This window comes from Haplochromis burtoni, unplaced genomic scaffold (genome assembly GCF_018398535.1).
Source record: "Haplochromis burtoni strain Fernald_Lab_line unplaced genomic scaffold, NCSU_Asbu1 Contig_29, whole genome shotgun sequence".
Classification (NCBI taxonomy): Eukaryota; Metazoa; Chordata; class Actinopteri; order Cichliformes; family Cichlidae; genus Haplochromis; species Haplochromis burtoni.
This window is the reverse complement of record NW_024582390.1, coordinates 3084662-3098888: the sequence shown is the minus strand read 5'-3', so window position 1 is coordinate 3098888 and position 14227 is coordinate 3084662. Positions and strand designations below refer to the sequence as shown.

General features: G+C 40.7%; 1 protein-coding gene across 4 annotated transcripts in view; it reads left to right on the top strand.

Moving 5' to 3' along the window:
• The window catches only part of lrp2a (low density lipoprotein receptor-related protein 2a), a 53602-nt gene extending 39799 nt beyond the window's left edge, over positions 1-13803 (top strand). For all 4 annotated transcript variants that reach the window (XM_014332350.2, XM_042219219.1, XM_005918166.3 and 1 more), the window contains 25 exons: positions 311-507; positions 604-849; positions 998-1126; positions 2575-2694; positions 4486-4602; positions 5148-5264; positions 5442-5579; positions 5733-5855; positions 5953-6081; positions 6882-7013; positions 7116-7247; positions 7332-7475; positions 7556-7721; positions 7801-7929; positions 8022-8245; positions 8342-8521; positions 9797-9916; positions 10096-10186; positions 10336-10403; positions 11216-11333; positions 11443-11563; positions 11746-11853; positions 12355-12471; positions 12571-12642; positions 12735-13803. In XM_014332350.2, coding sequence (XP_014187836.1) covers positions 311-507; positions 604-849; positions 998-1126; positions 2575-2694; positions 4486-4602; positions 5148-5264; positions 5442-5579; positions 5733-5855; positions 5953-6081; positions 6882-7013; positions 7116-7247; positions 7332-7475; positions 7556-7721; positions 7801-7929; positions 8022-8245; positions 8342-8521; positions 9797-9916; positions 10096-10186; positions 10336-10403; positions 11216-11333; positions 11443-11563; positions 11746-11853; positions 12355-12471; positions 12571-12642; positions 12735-12905 — 3409 coding nt within the window. In that variant the 3' untranslated portion in view covers positions 12906-13803. The remainder of the gene's footprint in view (positions 1-310; positions 508-603; positions 850-997; positions 1127-2574; positions 2695-4485; positions 4603-5147; positions 5265-5441; positions 5580-5732; positions 5856-5952; positions 6082-6881; positions 7014-7115; positions 7248-7331; positions 7476-7555; positions 7722-7800; positions 7930-8021; positions 8246-8341; positions 8522-9796; positions 9917-10095; positions 10187-10335; positions 10404-11215; positions 11334-11442; positions 11564-11745; positions 11854-12354; positions 12472-12570; positions 12643-12734) is intronic.
• The last annotated feature ends 424 nt before the right edge of the window (positions 13804-14227 follow it).

The following is a 14227-nucleotide window of genomic DNA, read 5'->3' as shown; positions in this document are numbered from 1 at the left end:
GTTCAAAAACTTGAATACATTCACTTTTTTAAGACTGCCTTTGAAGAATAGTGCCACCTAGTGTTTGTGTAAAATACATGCTCACAGGTCTTAAATACTTTTGCCGAGGTTTTGTGTATTTATATACCTGCCCTTGTATTTGAAAATGTGAAAGTTTGGAGATGTATTTTTTCAGCCTTCCTCAAAATCAGAGTCTATATGTAGGAAATTCAATACATTTGAATGGGTAAAGGACTGGACTTTGTTATTCAACACATGGGATAAGTAAGCAGTTTAAAGCTTTACATAATGCTCACTTCTGCTTCAACAGGTGCATTCCTATTTGGTGGAAATGCGATGGTCAGGCGGACTGCAGGGACGGCTCAGACGAGCCCTCCACCTGTCCGTCTCGGCACTGCAGGCTTGGTCAGTTTCAGTGCAACGATGGAAACTGCACCAGTCCGCACTTTTTGTGTAACGCCAACCAGGACTGTCACGACGGATCAGATGAAGACGCTGTGCTCTGTGGTAGGTTTTTTATTCATTTTTTTGAGGCTTTTATGTCTTCCTACCTGCTTCCCATGTCCTAATGATTTTAAAAGTACACATTTGTATACTTTGTAGCTACACACATGTGTGAGTCACACCAGTGGCAGTGTGCAAACAAGCGCTGCATCCCTGAGTCGTGGCAGTGTGATGGTGAGGACGACTGTGGCGATCAGTCCGATGAGGACCCTGCACACTGCTCCTCCAGGACCTGTCGCCCTGGACAGTTTAAGTGCCGCAACGGACGCTGCATCCCACAGAGCTGGAAATGTGATGTAGATGATGATTGTGGTGACAATTCTGACGAACCGCTGGAAGAATGCAGTAAGTAAATTACAGCATATCAACTAAACATTAAAGAACTTAAATCTGTAATAATTTTATAGAAATGTTACACTTTAAAATAAGTTAAGTATCCATAGATATTAGTATTTTAAAAAATATATTGATTATTGAACTGTTTTCTCCAAAGTGGGACCAGGATATCGATGTGACAACCATACAGAGTATGCCTGCAGGACGAACTACCGCTGCGTGCCGCTTTGGTCTGTTTGCAACGGCCACAATGACTGCAGAGACAACAGTGATGAACAGGGCTGTGGTGAGTTTTAGTCCAGTTTTGTAGCGGCAGCAATCTGAAAATGTTGTGTTTTTCTTAAACACACACTTCATGCCTTCGTTTAAAGCGTTACTGCCTGATGCTTCTTTTTTTACATTCAGTTTTTTTCATCCAAGGTAAGATTTTTTAGGGATTTCAAAATAGATTCAAAACAAGAAATTAGCTGAAGGAGCGAGTGAAGGGCAATTAGCCAACGCCTCAGCCTCCTGTGGAACATTACACGGTGTGATAGTGGGAGGTGCTGATGCTGATGGAGAGCATCTCACCACTTACCCTCCCCCACCTTTTACCTCTCCCAGGGAGCACGGCAGATTTATGAGCTGTCCACTGGTTTGAGTCCACTTGTACGTGCTCATATGTGTGTGTTGGTGCTCTGTCCTTGCGTGGGGGCAGGGTTCACACAAGGCTCTTTGTACTTGCTACGATCCAAACACACTCGCCGCGGCCCTCCCGTCTCTTATCAGAGGCCCTCACTCCATTAGTGCCATGCCTGCGCAGGAGTGGAGATCTGTGCTAATCTTCCTGTAAGAATGTACCAGATGGGCCAGGTGGAGGGGCTAAGAGGGCAGGACTAGCTAACACCGCGCTATCTTTGACCCCCAGCACTGTGTGGTAGCGATGGCTCAGACCAGCTCTGCTGCACTCCTCTCCCTTCTGTGCTTCTCATCTCCTGCAGCCTTATCCTCCACAGACATACACTGGCATGGATAGAGGTCACCCATCTGTCTTTGGCAGGCTGCTCCCCTCCTTCTACCACTTTGCAGTTTAATTAAAAAGAAAGATCTCTTTTATTTCAAACTGACATTTTATCATTACCTAAATGTCTAGAAATTCAGTGTGCCTGCTGATAAAGCCTCATATTTTCTCATCTCTTACTGCTGCACATAAGATTTTCTCAACAGTGAGAATACTTTAATGGTTAATACATCATAGACTGGTGCCGACATAGTGACAGGCTAGTGCCAGAGAACGTTTATAATAAATAATGCTAAACAAAGAATGCACTCAGTTTACTGTTTCTTATTTGCAATTAGTTTAAATACGCGTGTCTAATGTAATGTATGCTGTATACTGACAGCAAATTTATATTTGTGTTTTTAAAGTTTTAATTGACATTTCAGGACAAATTTGTCACACTCTAATGTATTTAGTAGATTTTTTAAAATATCCTGTCTGTATAAATATTTTAAATATGATAATACTATCTCTATATAAAAAATACAGTAGTAGATGTTTTCTTGTGCTTGCTTCTACAAGTCTTTTGTACCTCTACTGGAGGTTTGAAAAAGTTAAGCCCCTTAGCAGTCCTATTAGTCCCCTAAACCATCCAATGTCCCGTGGGCGGTACGTCCGACTGCTAACAGTTTAAAAAAAAAATATTGGTGTATAACAGCCATTATTGCTTTAAAGCGCCCTGGTCTTCTCTTCAGATGAACTGAGCTGTGATCCTAACGGAGACTTTCGCTGTGACAACCACCGCTGTATCCCACTGAGATGGAGGTGTGATGGGGATGACGACTGTGGGGACAGTTCAGACGAGCGCAGCTGCAGTGAGTCACCTTGGCCCTCACAGATAAACACTTTGAACTATTTCTAAAAATATCAGATCACGTTCAGTTTGAGTGGTTTGGAGACAAAGAGAGACGGTTTAGAGGTGTGCTGAGGACAGACAGTGGATATATTGGACAAAGGATGTTGACAATGGTACAGGAAAAGATATGTAGATTTTTTTTTCATCATGTAGAAAAAAAGTCAGCATTATTTAAATTCAGCACTTTTTAATAACCTTTAATCTGGATTTTTATACTGTACTTATATTTTAATGGGATAGTCTGGTTATTGGGATGCACATACACAAGCAAAGAGGGCTGTGGTTTATAATCATGAATAATTCAACTTCTGTGGATATAAAACAATAACTGAAATGAATTATTGTTGTCATTAAATTGAAGTGATATGATACTTCTGATAACTGCTACATAATTTAGTCAGTTGTTAGGTTGTTGCTTGGAAATGCAATGCAATGCACTTATAGCTGATATCAATAAGAAGCTTCAGGAGCCAAAAGAAATAAACAAAGAGATTTCATGTAGAAAAAATGTTTAAAAATAAAGTAAAGATTATTTTTTGTTGTTGTGTGCATCTGCTCTAGGCCAAGCTAATAGCTAAATCAGGTACAAGGCATGTTTGTTTCTTTTTTAGATCAGTAATGTGCATGATCCCTGACAAATAAAAGTTCCATCCTTTTCCATAAGCTGCTCTGAATGATGCCACTCCACCTAATTTGAAGTGTAAATCTGTTAAAACGAGGTGCCAACGGCAGCAGCGTTATAGTGCAATAGTAATGACGAGGTATTTTTCCTCAAGTAGTAAAACAAGTTTATTGTTTCCACCTTTAGCAGGAACAATTTTCTAACATATTTCACAAAGTATTGTGATAAGCTGGAGGTTGCTGAAGTAGCTCCCCTTTTAGGTCATTGGATGCTGGCGCGTGGCTCTCGCTGTCAGACATCTCTTAGCTTGTGTCATTGAAAGTGAAGTTATGCTGTCACTGTTATATCACAGAAAAATGTACATCAGTACCATCGTAGATGTTTTGACATGGCACAGTCCAAGTAAACAGTGAGAAAATAGATCTCCTGATATGTGCGTGACATTTCCCGCCAAACTGTCCAGACTTCATGTGTGAAAGCGGTTTGGTTGTGTTTTGGTGTCGGCTGTTCCGACAGCTGTCTCTTTAACTATTTTTATTGTGGGGTTTTAGTGTAGCGCAAATAAAAGCAGGATGTTGATCCCAAAGAATAGCCTCGCTATCATTTATTCAGACATTTGGGGAGGTTTTCGTAAGAGGCTCGAGACTTCTGCCGACAGCGGAGTGGTGAGAGAGGAAGTCTTATCAACTGCTGGAGAAACAGGCTGTCCTCAGTGTTTGAGAAAGAGGGAGTGAAGGAGTCTGTCACCTTTTGCCCTGAAGAATTTAAACATGTCTGAGAATATGCCAGGTAACAGGGATAATGTTGCTACTCAAAGGGGAAGCAATGGTGTTTAATCAGAGCAGCACAGTGTTGCTGTGCTGGTTGCCCACGCCAAGAGAGTTTGTCTTCTTGAACTCATGAGCTCAGTGCAGAGTAATGTGTGTGTGTACTTCTGTAGTTAACATAAGAGCCAGTATTTAATATTTGGATATGGAAGCAAATCATACATTAAACATTTTATGTTGAAATGTTTGCGACATACATAAGAGCCTCTGATGTAGTTTTCATCATTTTCTCTCAGAAGTCATATTTGTGCATTTCTTGGATTCCACCTTGTTTAATTTGTGTTTCCATGTTTTCTCCCAGCACCACGCGCATGCACGGAGAGCGAGTATCGCTGCGATAATCTGCGCTGCATTCCCGACCGTTGGGTCTGTGACCATGACAACGACTGCGAGGACAACTCGGATGAAAGGGACTGTGGTAAGTGGAGGCTCTTTGTTTTGGCTCAGGGTCGGCCTGTTTGTGAGTAACAGAGGGCCGCACTAAACAAAGAAGCAATAAAACCTTCAGTTTTGAAGCACAGACAGACAGGACCACCAACAGTCCGTTTTTCAAAAAGAGTTTATTCAGTCTGCTACAAATGAGAGTTTCTACAGTGAGCGTTGGACAGACGGGTCGTTGCTTTAGAAACTTATTCTTGATGAATATATGTGTGAAATAAAAGGTTGTCAGGGGTTCCTTAAAAACTCGTAAAATGTCTCAAATACACATTAACTAATAAGTATTAAGTGTTTTAAATTCAGGACCTAATGCCACTGTTTTTGCCTCATCCACACATTTAGGTTATGCATTGTAACTGCATCATTAAGGCTGAGCTTTATAATTTGACTAATCATTTAAGGCTGTTTGTAGATGTAAGCTATAGGTTAACTATGAGGTTGATCAGTCTAGAAACTGTGTAGATGATGAACCTGCTATATGCAGTTTAGCTGTTGTCACCTGACTATGCTATTCCCTATTTGCAGAGTTGCGGACCTGTCATCCTGGCTACTTCCAGTGCGGCAGTGGACACTGTATCGCCGAACGTTTCAAATGCGATGGGAATGCTGATTGTCTAGACTACACGGATGAGACGTCATGCCGTGAGTGTCTCTCATCATTTGGTTTTCTGTGTCCACTCTTTGATAACATAACTGCTTTCTTTATATTTGCTTCCTGATTGTTGAGGCGTCATTAGGAGAGATGATTGTGAGTTTGGTTATTGATTTTCTTGTGTGAAAGTCACAGATTTAGTTTAATAGACTGCTTCTGACTTTCAGCAACCCGCTATCCCAATGGCACATACTGCCCCCAATTCATGTTTGAATGCAAGAACCACATTTGTGTCCCGCCTCACTGGAAATGTGATGGAGACAATGACTGCGGAGACAACTCAGACGAGGAGCTTCATCTCTGCTGTAAGAAGTTATTAAAACACCCACAGTCCCTCAAGTCCACCGCACACAAAGCCAAATCTAACAACACGCTAACTCGTGTACACTTTTTGTACAGCGTGCTGCTCATTTGAATGGTTGAATCTGCTAAAGTAGGTTTACTCTGTTCGTCCACAGTGGACATCCAATGTGAGGCTCCGTTTCGTTTTCACTGTGACAATAACCGCTGCATCTACAGCCACGAGCTGTGTAACTCAGTCGATGACTGCGGTGACGGCTCTGATGAGAGGCAGGAAAACTGTAAGTACACATTTTTTTACTCTTTACTACTATACTTGAACAGAGCTGAATATCTTTACAGCTTCTGTTGAGAATCACCATGTTTCTCCTCTTTTAGGTCAAAAGCCAACGCATGGACCTTGTACAGATGATGAGTACAAATGCAGTAACGGACAGTGTATCCCTCTTCAGTACGCCTGTGACGATTATGACGACTGTGGAGATCAATCTGATGAACTTGGCTGTCGTAAGTAATATCAGCAAAGAGCAAATTAATAACAGAGTCAGAGTGGATAAATAAGTACAAAAAGACCCCTTAAATTTCTAATCTAAACTGACTTAATCCAGTACCGTATGTGTAAACAGATTCAACATATAAATATATCTGTAGCAGAAGCTGTCTGATTTCTCATTGTAGTCTGGGGGCTGTTGAACAGTGTAGGCAAACAGACTGATCCAGATGCAGGACACTACAGGCTGACCTCACAACAAAACGTAGCGCTTTACTTGGGAAAGTACAAAGTCTGAAACCTCCACTAAACACTCCAGAACATAGAAGTAAACATAGCTGAAAGAAACATGACTGAACATAAAATGGAAAAAGTGGAGAAGGTAGAAAAATTATGTCATAAGGACAAAGAGGGAGGCAAGACTATTTAAACAGAATGGGCCGAAAAGGGAAGCGGAGATGAGAAGTAACGCAAGTCAGAAAAGTAAGTAAATCAAAGATCAGCCATCCACAGCTCCATAAAACCAGACAAGAAGTAGAACTTAGACTATAAAACTGAAGCTCATCACACTACAAAAACAGTGGGAACATGAATCCAAATGCTGAATCCCAAAAATGACAACGTACTACTAGAAAAAGTAAATGTAGAAATCAAACCCCAAACTCTGGGACTGTGACAGAATACATATTTTAACTTCACTTTTCTTGACTTGGTAAGAAAAAGTGACTGCATGATATAATAGTTAACACGCAGTTAACATTTGTGAGTGTCCAGCTTTACATTCAGAGCATGTTTTCATTAAATCCACTTTTCTCAGACCAAACCAGTGGGCACTCATGCAGTGCCAACATCTGTGAACACAACTGTACAGACCTGACAGGAGGAGGGTTCCTCTGCTCCTGCAGACCTGGATATAAGCCCAAATCAACAGAAAGACACAACTGTGAAGGTAAACAACACACACGTTAGTCAGTGGTGTATTAAAACTAGTTACACTCCCACAGACGTGTTTTATAGCATTCAGTTTGTGTTGTCTTTTGTTGTTCTTCAGATGTGAATGAGTGTGAGCTGTATGGGACGTGTCCACAGGACTGCAAAAACACAAAGGGCAGCTATGAGTGTTTCTGTGCTGACGGCTTTCTTTCTTTTGGCGAGCCCCATGGGACTGAGTGTGCTGCTCAAGGTAAAGGATAATGCTCTTTATAAACTTTTTAGTTTAATTCTTATGATTCACAACCTCATTTACAACACCTCACTGTCTGTATAGGAAACCCGCCAGTGATGCTTTTGCCAGACAACGTTCGCATTCGTCGGTATAACCTGTCCTCTGAGCAGTATTCAGACTATGTAGACAACACTGAGCACATCCAAGCCTTAGACTACCTGTGGGATCCAGATGGTCAAGGCCTGAGTAAGACTGCTACGGTATAGCTTTAAAATATTGTGGCATGCAGAGTATAAGAGTAAAATAGGTTTTCCTCTGTTGTGCAGGTATTGTGTACTGGACAGTTCTGGGTCGGGGATCTCAGTTTGGTTCTATCAAACGTGCCTATATGACCACATTCAATGATTACGGCAACAACCCGGTGAAAGAAGTGGACCTGAATCTGCGCTACATTGCCAATCCTGATGGTATCGCTGTGGACTGGGTTGGCAGGTAATTAATCAGTAATGAGGCTTTACTTTTATGCTGTAGATGATGATCTCTACTCAGTATTTTAAATCACTGTTCACAGGCACATTTACTGGACGGATGCTGGGACCAATCGAATTGAAGTGGCTAAACTTGATGGGCGATACAGGAAGTGGTTAATCCACACTGATCTCAACCAGCCAGCTGCCATTGTTGTGAACCCATCACTCGGGTATGAGGATGTATACAACATTTGTTCATAAAGATTTAAGCTTAAAGTGTTTGGAGAAATAATGGGTTATTTCTGCGATTGCTTCTGGACAGGATGATGTACTGGACAGACTGGGGCAGGAACCCCAGGATAGAGTCCGCATGGATGGACGGTCAGCACAGACAGGTGCTGGTACAGGAGGAGGACCTGGGCTGGCCTACTGGTTTGACTGTGGACTATCTGAATGGAAACAGAATCTATTGGTGTGACTCCAAAGAAAACATAATTGAATCCATGAAGCCTGATGGCACAGACAGGAGAATCGTCATATCAGGAGGTCGGTGCACTGATATCTGCAGAAACCATCTAAACAGATAAAACCCTGACAGATTCAGCGTAAGTTATAGTTTGTGTTCTTTCTTACTTTTCCCAGACATTGGACATCCCTACAGTCTGGATGTCTTTGAGGGACATGTGTACTGGACAACAAAAGACAAAGGTGAAGTGTGGAGGATAAACAAGTTCGGGAGAGGAAACAAAGTGAAAGTTCTCACCATAAACCCTTGGCTGACACAAATCCGAATTTACCAGGAGCACCGACACAATCAGTCAGGTCAGAACTCATTTATCTAATATATATCATGTCAATTATGTAACAATTGTAAAGGTTTCACTCTTCTGTTGGATATTAAGAATGTTAGTGTAATTACATGCAACTTACTATTGATGCCAAATAAGTCATGGTTACTTTCATTCACTTACTAGTCTAAGTGAAGTGTTGGCATTCAGAGACTATTGGATTCAACGTTGATAGTTTAAGTTCTCTTTAATTCATTCTTTGAACAGAATTTCAAACCTATTTCAAACAGTATAACAAAACAAAAACATTTTTATGAGTGGAAGATATTATCTAAAGGACATCAGGGGGGATATCCCAAATCTTAAACTCACAACTCTGACTGTGAATCATGCAAAGCTACACAATAAGCATGTAGGGCTGGGTGCTAGCTTGGCTCACCTGGCTAAGTATGTTAGCACATGCTTTAATGCTTCAGTGGCCTGGATTTAAATTTGAGATAGAACCTTTTACTGCTCTATTCCTACATTAACCACAGAATAAATAAACTAAAGTAACCAACTATTATCTTACGTGGATATCCCTAAGATATTAGTCACAATGTAAAGATCCTGAATGAGCTCCCATTTGTCACAAACTGGATCAAAGTAGGTGGCCAGGAAGGAGTCTGCACAAGAAGTTGACTTAAATATAAAATCATTTATTAAACATAATCAAACCAAGACATAACGATCACCAATAAGTTTATCTGGGCCAGCTTTTATAGCCTGCAAGACACAGGTGACCTGCATTAGCTGGCGCCCCTCCTATAACAACTAAGAAACAGCAGGCAATGGCTTTCGGGTGTGGCAGTATTGCAGCGTGTGTTATCCCCCACATGATCGCTCCCCACTTTTCTGTCTAATCTATGCTGTTCTATCGAATAAATAAAGGCAAACAATCCAAGAATACTAATATAAAGCCTGAAAAAGCTAAACCTTCACTGACAATAGGCATACTTGCGAGTATAAAACTGAGATCCAGATAAATTGAGTTTCTGTAGAAATCATTTGAAGTCACAGAGTTAGACCAAATCTTTGCAATTTGTTAATTTTCAGGCAGGAAGCACAATACATTAAACTTATTTTTATGTAGTTAAGCACAGACACAGGGACCAATGTAATTATAAAGGGCTTAGTTTTAAGTGTTTTGTCTTGTAGATGAGGACTAGTGAAGTGGTAATATGTCTTGAAATGTGTTGCCAGCTTAAGATATTTCCCAAAATACTTTTATTTTGCTCACTGTGTTGCTTTCGCTCTCTGATGTCATTAGTTTCCAACCCTTGTAAGAATGTGTGCAGTCACCTGTGTCTTCTTCGACCTGGTGGATACACCTGTGCCTGCCCGCAAGGCTCCTCTCCGGTGGAGTTCGACTCCAACGAATGTGACGCAGGTAAATAACAACAACCGCAGTGCATGTACTGTCTGCACCCTCACGTAAGCTGGGGTTTCGCATCAATACATCCATCCTCCACTCGTGCTTGGCTGCTCCTGTGTGGTTTTGAGAGACTGTGCTGTGATATTGTTTCATTGTTGTTGACTCTCTGGTACGCCTGGCTTTTGCTCCTGCAGCCATTGAGGCTCCTGTTGCAATGCCGCTTGCATGTAGATGCATGAATGGTGGAACCTGCTACACTGATGAAGGGGGCCTGCCCAAGTGCAAGTGAGTTCATGTGCCACGGCCATTTTTACCCATCGCTGTCAGTGATACCTCATATCTTTGGAATTTTCCAGCACACTTCGGGTTGTTTTACCAGTGAGGTTTTCCTGCGGCTAAAGATTGTTATCGCATTTGATCATGATTCTGTGCAGATGTCCTTATGGCTATGTGGGCAGCTACTGTGAGATGGGAAAGTCGAGGGGTGCCCCAGCAGGAACAGGTATGGTCGTTTACTTATAAGCTAACTAACATTTTTTAATGTCTTAGTATTGAAACTAGACCCAGTGTTATTGTTAGCCAGTAGCAGCTATTTGCCACTATATTGTTATTGGCATTAGAAAGAAGAAATATTTAAAGAAGAGACGGGACCTTTCAATATCCTTAGGGACTGATAAAGTATTCTGATTCTGATTTAACTACGTTACGAGTGGTATACTTTGTCCACCAGAGGGCACTCTGCGACTTTTGTCGCTAACTCACTGTTTGGAAAGCGACAAGCAACAACCAGCTGATCTGAGCAGATCGCAAAGAGTAATCTGCGACTTGTTGAGAGATGAAAAGAAGTTTATTTATAAACTGCATTGTCATATTATCTTAGTAAGAGCTCATAAATAACTACACATAAATGTTTCACACAGAAAAATATTGGCTGCTTTTTAAATCACCAAATATCAGCATCAGTCCTGTATCCTATATCCTATATCAGTCAAGCTCTACTTAAAGCAGTATTTCCTGCATGCATGCTGAAGAAGTCACATTTATTTACTGCTTATTTGCCTAAAATTTTAAGGTGGGAACATTCTGGCTCAGCATTTGCAGAATTTGTTGAGTGGATGAAATCTCAGAGTTTTTAATAGCTAGCTAATTAACACATCAGTTTGACCAATGTTTAACATAAACTAACAAGTCTGCTAAAAGTCACAAACACTAATGGGCTTGTCAGCAAAATGTTATTAGTCACGTTAATGATCTGCATCTCACTGCGAATGTCCTGTATCATGAATCTGCATATTTACCCCCTTTTTCCTTTAGCTGTAGCTGTTTTATTGGCAGTCATTATCATCCTGATTACTGGAGGTTTGGCTGTTGGAGTTTTCCTCAACTACAAACGAACAGGCTCTTTCATCCCCTCCATGCCCAAACTACCCAGGTTTCTACCACTTCTTTTCGGTTCAGTTTTTTTCAGTTAAAACTGTGATGGAGCTCACGGTATAGATTTCAGACCAAAGTTCAGGTGCTTGTGTTTTGTTTTTGTTCAGCCTCAGCAGCTTGGTGAAATCCGCTGACACTGGGAATGGGGTGACGTTTCGGTCGGGTGATAATGTGGATCTCGGACACTCACACGTTGGAGTGTCATTCATTGACACAGGCATGCAGATGGTGAGTCTTGGATAAATGCATACAAGCAGCTAATCATTTCCAGGATCACTAAAAGTACAAAATCAGCGTTTTTGAACATGTTCGCGTACAACTTCAAGAAGTGCTTGTTTGAGAGCTTAACAAATATTTAAAAGTTCAGTAATGACTATATCAACAATCTCACCATTATAATATCCCCATAGGATGATCATTTTGCCATGGAGCCTGGGAGGCAGCCGATTACATTTGAGAACCCACTGTATGCCACTGGTCACGTGTCTGGGGACCCTGCTGTTATTCATGCCACGCAGGTACTCACAAATGAATATCTTTTGCACTTTACAGGTTAGAGCAGGGACTTTCAGACCTGCACAGCTTGTAGAAATTAATTAAAGAAAACGAATAGGAATTGAAATTGGCTCTAAAATCATTTTGACTAACAACCAAGTAAAATAATAAATAAAAAAGAAAGAGCTTCACAAATTAACAATAGAATAGAAGCAGATAATATACTTACATCCCACCACATTAAGCCTTAACCCTCTGAGGCTGGGTTAGTATCTCCTTATGACTATTATACAAAGTGTATACTATACATTTATTATGAAATAGAAATGAACAATATAAAGAGGAACTACTGGAGATCCTGTGCTGCCAAAATAACACTAATCTGGTGCCTCTATTATGTTACACAAAGGAGGAAAAAACAAACCACAAAGAAATCGCTGTGTATTTTTTTTAGATTGTGTTTTATGAACCTTTAATTAATCTGATTTATAATCATAAACTGCTACATTTTTGCTTTCAAACAGGTGACTGTGAATGTGAGCGGTGATCAGCGGGAGAACAACTTTGTAAACCCGACTTACCGTGGAGACCCGAGCGTAGGCGTGGTGAACACGTCTACCGTCAGCACCCAACCTGTCCATGTGAATATCATACGTGCACAAAGTCAAAAGAAATCTACTTTAAATACTTTTAAAGCACCCGTGCATGGAGCCACCTCAGTGACTGTGTTTTGTTTGCAGGAGTCAAAGTGGAGCTTATTCAAACGAAAATTAAAGCCAAGCACCACATTTGAAAACCCTTCATATTCAGAGGTATGTCCGGCCATTTTCTAAAAAACAGAAATTAAACAGAAAGCTGGGGTGGGGAGGGGCTTCTCTTTTTTACCGTCTGTGCTGTTTTACAGATGAGGGATGAAAAGCCCGTAGGAAGCAGCGGGGACTCTTCTGCCCCTGAGCCATCTCCGTTTGCCCCCCCTGCCAAACCTCAGAAGAGGGATCGCCCCAACACCTTCTCGCCTACCGAGGACAGCTTCAAAGACACGGCCAACCTCGTTAAAGAGGACAGTGACGTATAACCCCTCTCTCGCGGACGGGAATCGAAAAATGAAACACACTTTGCACAGAATTTATTTTTTTATGCAGCCTGTGTACAAAACTCAAATCGTTTTAGGAGAGAAGTACATTTCTATAGAACAAAGAAAAACGTCTTCCGTGACTATGCCTTCTGACATTTCTTATGCCAATTTTGTGTTAATGTTTTTTGTTTCTTTATCCTGATGTACGATATGTATATCTTTGCACTGAAGCTGCTGATAGAAATGTTAATAAATATGTTGTATATTTGTAAATTTGGACAGTAAGATTTTTTTTCAGAAATATTCTGGAATAGATCCTAAATAGTTCGGCGTGAAGAAAATAACACATATAAAAGGCGAGCTGCATTGTGAATGTACAAAATGATCAAAGGAAATTGGAGAAATGCGATGGGTAATAATATCTGTTTCACCACTGAATATATACCTCATTTCACGGCTTAATTGAAGCAAGACAGATTCGATTTTATATCTCTTCAGTATGTGCTCCAATATAAACAGATGCATAGGCTTAAATACGTGTGCAAAGCATACTTTTATCCTTCTTAATCAAACTCATTTTTACCTTACATCACCTTTGCGACTTTTGAATTGATACGATTGTTTTTTAGTGATATTACTGAAATGAATAATGGCCAAATTAGTTTGGAACAGTACTTGAATGTGCCCAAGTCTATTGCGTGGATATGTAGTTGATCATCTTAAAGAGCAATATACAACCCAAGAATACAGATGTAGACATTTTCTAATAAGTTCTTTACAGATTGATCTATGTTGTATCATAATGAGGACAAATAAAAAATGTTATCTGTGAGGAAATGTCCAAATGGATTCAATTTCTGCTGCTGAGACGTGCATGAATAAATTTCTTATTTTGTAACGTGGTCTCTTTTTCTTCACTTTATTGTTACGGTCCATCTATTTTCTAGATCTTAGGGAGGTCTGGGAGCTACGCCTTGGACACCACACAAATGCATAGAGGAAGACAAAGATTTAGGGTCATGTTCATCCATGTTTGCCCCTTTCTGCCTTGAGAGCTGCCTTAATTCTTCACAGCACAGATTCAGCAAGATGCTGGAAACATTCCTCAGAGATTTTGGTTCTTACTGACATGATAGCATCACACAGTTGCTGCAGATTTGTCAGTTGCACATTAATGGTGTGAATCTCCCCTACCACAACATCCTAAATGAGTTAGTGTTGTCCTGCTGGAAGTCGCCACCATAGGCTGTGGTGTTTAAACAATTTCAAACATATGAGCTTAAATATGTGGCACACTTTAGGTCCTTTAGATCCACACCATT